The following is a 12077-nucleotide window of genomic DNA, read 5'->3' as shown; positions in this document are numbered from 1 at the left end:
AAGTCCCATGTAAGAGTTTTTGAGTTGGGCTGTTATTCCTTGCAAACACATCCTACTAAATGTTGCATACTTTTCTGCGCACTTCGTACTATTTTAGATATTTTTGGCAATGACGTTTTAGATTTAGTGATGGTTAGAAGTTTGGAGGCTTGGGGGCTTCCCCCATATGACTTTTTTTTAGTTTAATTGCTTGCCTTGCTTATATACAACCGACCGCAAACCATATTTTTGCAAATAATAGAAACAACAGCATTTAGCTGTATAAATTAATTTAATGCTGTCGCACGTTTTTCTACTAACATTCCTCAGGAAGCCTGCAAACAATTCAAACTCAACCATGCATTTAGAATATTAAATTTATGGTAAAAGTCCTTGTCTTGTCCCACAATCAAAAATGATATGCCTATAGAAAGCGAAATTAATTCAAAGCTTTCTTTGGCTAATTGAAATCGCCAACCATAAATAATCTGCTTTGAATAAAAAAAGGAAAAAACACAATGAAGTTAAAGGTGGCTCCAAATAAGTATTTAAAAAAGTAGACAGCTGAGCAATGATATAAATACATACATACTTACATAAGTTGATGCAAAACGTTTGTAGGACTTTTTTCTCGTGAGAGATAGATATTGTGACGAATATTACCATCTCTAAGCTGTTAACAAGTAAATGCACAACAACAAAAACATTAAAGCAAGCTACATAAACACATTAATCATCATTTACCCAGATACATACAAGGCAACGAAGAGATAACTAACACACAGGTGTAGTCATCAGTCGAAGTAGTACTCACATATACACGCGCACATGGCTATGCGAGAGACTATAAACTACAAATATACATGTACATATATGGATTGTAACCAAGCATGAATTTCGAGAAGTTACTAGACCTTAGGATAAATGGGTGGACGAGACAACAGAGAGTATAAAAGAGAGTATGATTTAAACACGCAATTGGTTTTGAAGTATAAGTGTTATTGTGAAGTACTCTAATAAAGACCATTTTGCATTATTGAATATTGGATTTATTTGTTCGACAGTTTAGCGATTCGAACGTTAGCAGAAGGTTGCAAATAGGCGGAATTTCATTAAATTTGTTGCAATATTAATATTTGAAAAGTGAAAGTAGGCAATCACTCACACGCATAGGTTAGGTTACCTAACTCACACTCATATCTATATATATTTTCTCAACACTTTTCGAATGTTCTCTTTTCAGCACTTGCTCGCTGAACTATCGCGGCTTATTGACTTTTCTTTTACTTCTATGCACACTAGACGTTTATGCCGATCAATTTATCGGCGGCGCCGGCGTACGCCGGTATTCTGACTTAAAAAAGCTTGATCTTTCTATTTGAAAAAAATAATATTTAGGAAAGGCTTGTTTGTATGTGTTTAAGGAAATGAATGTTTTGGCCAATTCGGAAAGATGTGGGGTTTTTGCCTCAAAATCTCGCAGACCGTTCAAAAATTTTCAGGAGTAGCTCCTTGCTGAGGGATTGTCCTTCCTACACTTACGCCAGAGAAGTTTCGAACCTAACCCGGTCTTTGGAATTGGTACTGCTGCAGTTGCTGAAAAGATATAGAGATACATAAAATGGTCGCACTTTTGTTTGTATATCTCGTGCAAAGCGTAGTTTCACCTGAGGTTAACTCCTAATAATCGTCGCGAACACAATTTTTTTAAATCAATTGTGGCTCTTTGACTGTCACGCACAATGGCGGTGTCGAAATTCTCCATCAGAAGGTTTATTGATCTAACCAAATTGTTTGAGTACATTGTACAATTGGTTCGAGGAGAATGTGCATCAAAATGGCGCATAGGGCGCTACATGGATCCGGTCTATTCCGGCGTGCAGCACAGCAAGCAACCTACCAAGACACATAACGGACAAGTAGCAGGCATATACAATAAAAAAAAATAACTGCAAATAAATTTCATTAACAGTTTATCAGAGCATTTCAGTAGGAAACAAAGTTTTTCAAAATTGCAACAACAAAGAATTAAAGTTTAATATTTAAACCATTTTCAAAATAGTTTGGTTTATTTAGCTGCAAATAAGGCACACATTAACATCAAAAGGCTCGAACTGTGATCGAGATACCATTTGGACTATTTTTCCAATTGCTTACATACGCCGTTTAACATTGCGATCAATGTGAGCCACATTCTGCCGATTGCTTTCGAGATCGACATTTCGATTGTAATTATTGTTGTTATTATGGCGATTTTCCTTCGGTTTAGTACCACTTTCCAACGGCTCTGAACTCATTTCGACAACAGAACTGGCATCAGAGAAATTATCATCTTGTTCATAGTAATAACGTCCACTAACAACACCAGCTGAATCATCTAAGTCAACTACATCGATATCAAAGATATTAGTAATAGGCCGTCCGGTGTAACCTGGAAGTCGGCCAAGATAACCATACTCCACTGAAAATGGTGTATGCGTGCTGCCTGTTGCTTTAGCATTGTTGTTGCCATTACTGGAATTGCTTTGCTGATAGCTGCGTGGTGCTTGTGGAGCAATGGCCTTCTTCACCGACCCGCTGCTTACATTGCACAGCGCTTTACCAGGGGCTTGAGTTATCGTAGACGACTGTTGAGTTTTAGCCAAAGCTCCAGCTGAAAGCTGCAATTCATTGCTTGTCTTATATGTAGCTTGCTTACTACTTTGCGCCGTCGCAGCTGCAGTCTTTCCACGCTTGTTGAGTTCCATTTCAGGCTCAGTTTTAGAGCGCGCCAAGTCGGCCTTATTTTGTTTTAAAAAAAGTTGTTCTCTATAATTGGCTTTTTGTTGTTGGTTTTGATGATAAGCGTGCAAGAGATCGCGTTTTTTTATTGCAGCACTACGCGCATTCGGTATGTCCTGACGATCATCAATCTCTGCACTGATCTTGTTGAGCAAATCTAACAGCGTAGAGGTTTGTTCATCTTCGAATTCAATTGGTATGGGTGATTCAGCGCCGGAACGTCTATGTGGCGGACTGAGTAGAATAAGCCTAAAAATAGTGTAGACATTAGTTGAAAGTAGACTTGCCTCTTCTATATCCGCACTCACCTCTTAGCTTCCTCGATAGCTTTGCCAAGGTGTTGTAAATTATATGCATCGTGATAATTGCTACAGCGTCCTATTTGTGAATTCTTAGTTACACCGCGCAGCACCACAGTCCATTTGTGTGTTGCCGATTGTGTAGCGACAGTATGTGCCACACGTCGGAAGCGTTCGAGCGGTGTTTCGTTAGGATCACGTGATGGTTCCTTTTCGATTCTTATTTCACTCATATCACCTTCGCCATTGACATTGTAGTTTGGCTCCTCGTAGACCACATTAACCGGTCCTACCTGGAATCCCTTCATGAGACGACGCTCCCACACTTTATTGCGTTTAGCTCGCGCAGCTTTAGGAAGTAAAACAAATTTTTCTTTATCTGCATAGAAATCCCACCTTACCTCCTACTTACGTTTTTCGCGTTTACTCGCCCCCGAACAATCCAATCCATTGCTCTCAAACACATCCAATATCTCATAGCGCATCGCTGATATTTCACATTTCAGTTCGTTAACGTCATCTTCAGTGACTGGATTGACTTCGAATTTGCGATGTTGCGCGGATATGAAACGCCAAACTAACGCACGCATGATGTTATCGTAGGTATTTTCTTGATCCTTTTGCTGACGTTTCTGTTGTCGGAATTGGAATAGAGAATTAGTTATCATATAGATCGCTCAAAGCTGGCTTACCTTTGAACGCTTCTTATCCAGTTGCTTGCTTGATTTGCGGAATACTCTGATAAGCCATTTAGCCGATGGGATTATATTAAATGGTGGTGGCAAAGTAGCGCTATCCTCGAAATAGGTCAACCAAAGTTTCGTCCGCGCAAATTTCCATTCGGTATCGGAATGTTCCTAGAGAAGAAGAAAATGATATAAAATTGTAAAAGGTAATAGAAATCAAATGGCATAAGAGAGATGGTAGGCTTTTAAATTTGCCTTGAAGTAGTATTAATTCTTTTTAGAGTTTGGTCTTTGGGTAATCCTTGGCCTATGGTCAATCTATCTTCTTTGGTTTTTTAACTTTGGTGTCTCGTCTTTTGTGTTTCTCCTTCGTTTTAGACCTTTGGTCTTTGGTCATCGGGCGTTATTCATTTGTTTTTGGTATTTAGTCTTCGGTTTTTACTCCTTACTTTTTGTACTCGGTCTGATATTTGATTTTTGGTTTTTGGTCCTTGGTCTTTAGTCTTCGATCTTTGGTCCATGGTATTTGGTCTAAGGTATTTGATATTAATTATTTGGTGTTGATCTTTGGTCTTTAGTCTTTAGGCTTTATCTTTTGATTTTTGGTTTTTAGTCTTTAGTCTTTGGGCCTTGGTCCTTAGTCCTTAGTCTTTGGTCTTTAGTCTTAGATCTTTGGTCCATGCTCTTTGGTCTTAGATATTTGGTTTTTAATATTTGGTTTTGATCTTTGCTCTTTGGACTTTGGCCTTTGGAATTTGGTCTCTGGTCTTTGGTCTTTGGTTTTAGGCTTCGGTTTCTGGTCTTTGTTCTTTGGTCTTTAGGTTTTAGCTTTTGGTTATTAGTGCAGCTGCTCAGGCAAAAGGCAGTTCACTTAGACACTTTTTTGGTCCTTTGTAGCCATTTACTCTAACGGTAAAACTGGCTTATAGTATAACGAATCGCTGCATTGCTTTGATAAAAATAATATGTGGCATGATTTACCTTCAAGGAGATTTAGACCGAGCTTCTGCAGTGATCGGTCAGCCAAAATTCCCGCTAATGCCGGGCTTCGGAAAGAATCAAACCAAAGAAGTGTCTTAAAATTTTATACAGACCGGAACGCCATGGAATAGTTTCTCTTGGCCACCATACAAAATGGCCAGTATACCACATTGTAGCAGTACAAGGCAACTAAAGCCTTCCTTGGCTCTTCTCTATGTTAAGCGCCCATGGAAATAGGAGCAGCAAATCTTCACCTAAAGAGGGTGGTGTAAATTCTGAAATCGTGTACTTCAGAGTAAAAACAACCAGCTCAGCACCAGGAGAACCGGTCCACCGGGTTAGGGGCTTAGTATATACCCACCGCAGGTAAGCCTATCGTAAGAGGCGACTAAAATACTCAAATGATTCAAGGGGTTGTGTAGGGCAATTTATAGCTTCTCCAACCCAATTTCCAACATCACCTATCCGTGGCGAACCTAGTTTCCTTAGCAGCCGAGTTTCGGACGACCCCAAATTCGATGAAGTTTGGGGGAGGAGGTTTGGATGGCCCAGAAGCTTCAATGTGGTCACATCAAATCGTTGTCAAGATGGTCAGGCTAGTATTTTAATGGTGCTTGTTACCGAAACGTACCGGATCTATATTCGGTAAAGGACCATCAACATCGATAACACTCCTCAACACTTTCGGGGAGTATCTTTATCACTACAACAACAACAAAAACAAGTAAGGAAGGCTAAGTTCGGGTGTAACCGAGAATTACGTACTCAGCTGCCAAATTACAGCTTGCAAAACTTTTAAATTACCTTCTTTTAAAAGCGGGCGGTGCCACGCTCATTGTCCAAAATATTACTAGTTTTCTATTCTGCATCATAAGGTCAACCCACCTACGAAGTTTCGTCGCTTTGTCCGTCTTTGGTAATGAATTATCGCACTTTTTTTTTCAAAATTTTCGATATCGAAAAAGTGGGCGTGGTTATGGTCCGATTTCGTTCATTTTAAATAGCGATCTGAGATGAGTGTCCAGAAACTTACATACCAAATTTCATTAAGATACCTCAAAATTTACTCAAGTTATCGTTTTTACGGACGGACGGACGGACGGACATGGCTAAATGAATTTCTTTCTTCGCCAGATCATTTTGATATATATATTTTTTGTGAGCTCCGCTGAGCTGAGTATAATAAGCTCAAACCCTGCTCTCAACGTCCTGAAGCAGGTCGTTTAAAATCACAACCAAAGAAGTGCGCAAAGAACACCCCATGTGGCATACCTCTTCTCTCCTCCTCTGAGTTTAATAGGACATTTTTGAAGCCTGATTCGATATCCAAAAAGGCCCCCCACACAAAGTCTTTGCTCTCGCGGAACCTCTCTCTCCGTTTGTCCACCAAATGAAGAGCCGTTTTCCATATAACGGACGTGCAGAGATGCAGAAAGTTCTACGAGAGTGTAGAATCGAGCTTCTTGAACATTTTTAAAGAAACGAGGACAGATTAAATGATCTTAGATATTTGCAAGATAAATGAGAGTTTGCGTCCGCCGACAATGATGGATTTGATCATGTGCTAAGACCCGTGAACTTAAAACAGTCTCAGATATTTGGAGTGAACGGTAGCCAACTAGCTAATATGAACGAAAGATAAGAAAGATCTTCAAATCCCCCCATTAAATAAGCAGGTTTTTACGTTTGTTACACCTAACGTTACTTATTTATGCATATCACTTTGCTATCTTATTAGGGACCCCGACAGCCATTTTCGATTATTTTCTCTCACCTCATTTGGTTAGTTTTAATGTATGTTAGGCGACCAGATGGACTGTTATAATCAATCAGTAGACAATTTTGTGGATCATACGTTTCAGGTTACTTCCCTTTTAACACGCCTTAACGACACATTCCTTGTAGGTCAATTTAAGTAGATTTGAAAGCACAATTATTCCGGTCATTACAAATATCTTTGCCAACACTTCATTTCTGCGACTTTTTTTTGTTGTTTTTTCTACTAATGTCAACAATTCAATAAATATAAAATGATGTCATGCTCTGGGACATTCCAGCCTGTTGAGATGTCAACCTAAAATTGTACATTCATTGAGTCGTCATAGCGCCCCCAACCACAAACGCCCAAAAGCATTAAAAGTCATACGCTCACACATGTTTATAAACACTCAAATGCTACCCAATAAAAAGTCTATTTCTGTTGTCGTTCCCTTATGTGTTTGCTGTAGCTCACGTCCTTTCTTACACATGTTCTTTGTGACTTTACACTCGTACATTTATTCTTTCATTCATTCACTTAAGCAATTTCAACTTACATCAATCATTGCATATGAATTGGACATCATCGCGATGAGCAGATTCAGCAATACAATCACATTGATAACACTATATGAGCCGAACATCAGCAAACCCCAGAAGCGTGTATATGATTTAATGCCCTTCAGTTCGAAATCGGAAAGGCCAACCATACCGAAACTCGCCCAAAAGAGTGATTGTGATGATTCAAAGAGGCTGCAAGCAAAAAAAAACAATACTTTGACAAATTGCATGGAATGTATGTATGTGTGCATGTTTGTAATGAAGGAGTAAAAGGATAAATGTATGGAAGTTGCAATGGGAGTGGGCGCATGCTGAACAAATGAAAGATGACCAGTTGCAGGCAAAAGTGTTGATGGGAACAATATGCGCGGTGTAATATTGAACTTGTTGAAAGCGGAAAGGGTTAGTCTAAGAGGAAAATTGGATTGGTGTTTTTAGATTTGATTGTTTGCAAAACAATGAAAGTAAGTGGATTTAGTAATTGTATATCGTAGGAGAAAGAGAATATTTGAACTGAGAATAAAAAGCTGATAAACAATTTTCAAGTACTTCCTTTATATCAATGGTCCAAAAGACACAAAAAATTTCTTTAAAAAGAAAAAGGCAAAATCTTATTGATGCAATAAATATCTCGATCCCTGTCCCATCTAAAAACTCTTTTGTTCTAAATATTATAAGCTTATAAAGCCCAAAGTTTCGTTCAAAGTTTCAGGTCTCTGGGTTAATGGGAAGTTTCTTAAAACTCGAAGCAAAATTTCCAAGTTCGGATGATTTTTTAATTTTTTACGATTGCTGGACCAACTAGCGAAACATTTTTGCCTGATGTTGCAAAGTCATGGGAATCTGGAGTGCTTTCTTAGTTTCAATAATCTAGTCCTACGGGAAGTTACTCAATTAGCGGTCGCAAGACTCTACATTTTGTAGATGTTTTTTTTTTGAATATCTAAACCCCTGTCGCATCTAGAAAATTTTTTTGTCCAGAGTACCACAGCTTTATAGAGCCAAAAGGCCAAGGTTTTTGGGTCTCTGTATTATCGGGAAGTTTCTTAAAAATCGAAAGCAAATTTTCCAAGTTCGGACGATTTTTTCAATTCCCTCGATCTTTGGACCATCTAGCGAAAAGCTTTTTTCCTTAAGACGTAATGAAATAAACTCTTAGTTGCAAGAATCTAGCTCTACGGGAACTTTCTCAAATAGCGTTCGCCATATTCCACATGTTGTAAATGAACTTTTTAATATCTCTAAATATCTCGATGCCTGCCCAATATAGAAACTCTTAAATTCTAGTTATTATAAACTAATAGAACCCAAAGTTTTTCTCAAAGTTTTAGATCTCTGGACTATCGGAAAGTTTCTTAATTCACCAAAGCAAAATTTCCAAGTCCGGATTATTTTTTTATTTTCACGGTATATGGACGGCATGGCAAATTTATTTTTTCTTAATATCGCATTGTCACGGGGTGGTTAGTTCTTGGTCTGGAAAATCTAGCTCTACGCGAAGCTACTTAAATAGCCAATTTCTAAATATGTCGACCCCGGTCCAATATAGAAAACTCTTAAATTCAAATTATTATAAACTAACAGAACCCAAAATTGTTCTCAAAATTTCAGGTCTGTGGGCAACCTTAAGGTTCCTTAATACACTAATCATAAATAATTTTTTGCACGATCCCTGGATGGCCTAGAAAATTTATTTTTCCTTAATATCGCATTGTCACGGGGTGGTTAGTTCTTGGTCTGGAAAATCTATCTCTACGCGAAATTAATAAATAGCTAATTTCTAAATATCTGTAAATATCTCGATCCCTGTCCAATATAGAAAACTCTTTTATCCTATTTATGTAACCTGATAGAGCCCAAAGCTCAGTTCAAAGTTTCAGGTTCCAGAGCTATCGGGAAGTTTCTTAAAACTGGAAAACAAAATGTCCAAGTTCAGACGTTTTTTGGAGTTGTCACGATCTCTGGACCATCTAGCAAAGTCACAATAAATTTTCATCGGGTTTGCGATGTGTGTTCCAAGTTTCAAGACTGTAGCTCTCCGTTACTCAAAAATGGATTGCAACAGTCTTCAATTTTGTATGGAAATTGGCGGAAAACCATCAAATGAAACTATTATAAAGGACGTAAAAACAGAAATTAAGTAAGTGGAGTTAAGTTTCATTAAAAGAGATATAAGTCTTCTTAGAAGACAGATAAAAGAATTGTTTAAGCTGGGAAAGAACGCGAAAAGCCATCGTGCAGGGACGGGTATAGAGATTCGTTGAGTACCTACAAGCGGAAAGCAAAACAGGGCAAGGAGAGAGGGAAATTTATTTGCGGACATTGAGTGTTTCAGCAAAATCGCGCGGTTGAGTAAAGTCCTAGCTTGGGAGATAAAGTCCAGGGACTCATAAGGAAAGAGAACGTAGATTGGTTACGTGGTAATGAAGAATTCCTTAAATCGCTTCTCGACGCTCATTTGAACTCAATCATCCCATGTAATGTCGCCACGGACCGTCTAGTTCAACCTAACCTAACTCCAATTAGACTTCTTCATAAATTTTAAGTCATAAAAATAACCCCTTCTCCCATACTCACTTTCCAAAGCGACGCCATTTCATGCACGAATCTCCATTACCCGCCCAATCTGCGGAGCCATCTGCTAGACTGTAGCACTTAGCTTTCTCCAAATCGGCGAAATACCATAGCAATTGATTGAGACCACAAGCAAATGCGAACAAAACCAAAGAATAGATGAAGAAGAATTTCACAATATCGATAACCATACGTCCGAGGGAAATTTGTAATGGTCCCAAATGTGGATTAATCGAAAAGAGATGCACCAGCTTGATGGCTGAGAAAATATTTGCAGCAGCAAGCAAGCCCTCGGCAATCAATTGCGGATCATAGTCATCCCATTTTTCGCGTGGCACATACGCCATTTTCGCATCGTTAGCGATTTCGCTGATTTGTTGGATGTAGGCAATAAATCTGTGGGGATTGTAAAGAAATTAAATTAAGCAGTGATTCATACTTTTGAATTACCAATATGATCTTTTTAAAAAAACGAAAATTAATATTCCTTAATCAAATTTACGTTCTCTTAAAACTTTTTCGAAAATAAATGTTTCGAATATGTTTAGTCTACACAGAGGTAATATGTTTGAGTACATTTATATATATATCTTATATTTATTTGTTTAGTACGCAGATTTCTTTCGGAGTTAAAAGTTTTGGGAAAAATATTTTTGTATTTTATTCTCGAAGTGTTTGATAAAAATAAACATTTCCGGACCGAAATTTTATGCTATATGTCGGATCTGTCAATAAGTTTAAAGTATTGGGACATACTTTGATGAAGTGACGCACACTGTTTCATAAAACACTTGTTGTAAGTTTACATACTAAAAATTAGTAGGCGAGAAAAACAATAATGAAAATATTGGAGTAGTAAAAAATGTGAGGCAGAGTAAAATTATTATTGGTTGAAAGTGCGTGCACGTCAATTCCTCTTAGACTTTTGATAATGACTTCGCATCTTGCATCATCAGCAGTGGGCAATGAGCCAGAAGAGTTAAATAGTGAAATTAGTGTATGGAAAAAATTATACGAACAACAAAATAAAGAGTTTGTTTCGCTGTTAAAAACATTTGGTTCGACTTTCAGTCCAAATAGTGATGTGCATCTACCGGAATTTGGTACAGATGGATTTAATGTAAGTGCACGAGCCTGGATAGCCAGCGCAGACATGTGCATGGAAGCCCTTAAAGGGTGCATCTTTAATGTTGGTTCTTAGTCGTGCTTTAAAAGGACAAGCTGCAAATTGGCTAACACACATTTCGTACCCCGATATGAATTGGAATGAGTTCAGAGATATTTTAGTTTCAAGATTCGACTTTTCGGAGACAAATGCTCCTTTCCTTATCAATTTAAGCAATAAAAAACCAAAAAAAGATAAGTGCCTTGCATCTTATGCAGCAACAATAATGACGTCATTATCGACCAAATGGAAAAAAATTTGTCCACGGAAGAGATAGTCATTTTAACAGTGCTGGCACATGTGGCTCAGTTCGACCCTCGTATTCACCGATTGGCTTTCACATCAAACGTGGGAACAAGAAAGCTTTTACAGCAAGAACTAAATTCGATGTCGTTTATCAAGAGGAAAATTTCAACAATGAGCAGTGGATGTGAACGAATTGGCACCAAACGTCAGAAGCATTCCCCAGTTAAATTTGCTGTCAAATGTTTCATCTGTGGTAAAACAGGACACAAAGCGGTGATGTGCAAATATAAATTGGATAAAGCCACACAATTAACACCCAAGAAGGAATTACCAAATAGAAGTTCTTTTAATACAAACAGGGCACTAGTCAAGTGTTATCGTTATCAGGGTTTGGGGCATTACGCCTCCCGATGTCCAAATGCAACCGAAAATTTAAAAAACAAAACATCGAGCGGTATTGCTAATCGTAAAGTCGATATTTGTGCTGTTAATTCGCCATCAGGTATTTTACGAGAGTCAGGTGAGCAATACACTTTTTATTACGATTCTGGAGCGAGTGTTCACTTATGAAAGAATCTATAGGTTCAAAGTTTTGCGGTAAGCGTTTTAACAATGTAGCGAATATGTCAGGTATTGGTCACGCGAGTGTTACCAGTACATTGCAGATTTTAGCCACAATTGAAATAAATTCAATTGTGACGGAAATACTTTTTCACCTATTACCAGATGATAATTTGTCATACAATATCATGATAGGGCGTGAGATTTTAAACCAGGCGTGTGCGTCAAAATGAGTTGTAAAGAATTAGTTTTTAGTAAAGTCGAAATTTCAGTAAATAATTGTAAGAAGTAAATAAAAATCTTCAGTATTAAAGATCTTAATACTGATATTCCATTGCAATCTCAATCGAAATTGGTGAATATTTTGAACAGGTTCAAAGAAAGTTTTACGGAAGGCACGCCTTGTACCTATACGCCTTAAAGATCCGAATAAGACCGTTTGTAGACGGCCTTACAGACTAAGTTTTGAAGAACAGGGCATTGTTC

General features: G+C 38.0%; 1 protein-coding gene across 2 annotated transcripts in view; it reads right to left on the bottom strand.

Moving 5' to 3' along the window:
• Positions 1–1939: 1939 nt before the first annotated feature.
• The window catches only part of LOC137243727 (transient-receptor-potential-like protein), a 172916-nt gene continuing 162778 nt past the window's right edge, over positions 1940–12077 (bottom strand). For both annotated transcript variants that reach the window (XM_067771750.1, XM_067771749.1), the window contains exons 2-7: positions 9623–10015; positions 7042–7237; positions 3752–3916; positions 3472–3691; positions 3069–3408; positions 1940–3009 (exon numbers count right to left, since the gene is read on the bottom strand). In XM_067771750.1, the coding sequence (XP_067627851.1) occupies positions 2133–3009; positions 3069–3408; positions 3472–3691; positions 3752–3916; positions 7042–7237; positions 9623–9966 (2142 nt within the window). In that variant the 5' untranslated portion in view covers positions 9967–10015 and the 3' untranslated portion in view covers positions 1940–2132. The remainder of the gene's footprint in view (positions 3010–3068; positions 3409–3471; positions 3692–3751; positions 3917–7041; positions 7238–9622; positions 10016–12077) is intronic.

The sequence above is a fragment of the Eurosta solidaginis genome, chromosome 3 (assembly GCF_040869045.1).
Source record: "Eurosta solidaginis isolate ZX-2024a chromosome 3, ASM4086904v1, whole genome shotgun sequence".
NCBI lineage: Eukaryota > Metazoa > Arthropoda > Insecta > Diptera > Tephritidae > Eurosta > Eurosta solidaginis.
The sequence above is the reverse complement of the archived record's forward strand: the minus strand, read 5'-3'. Positions and strand labels throughout refer to the sequence as shown.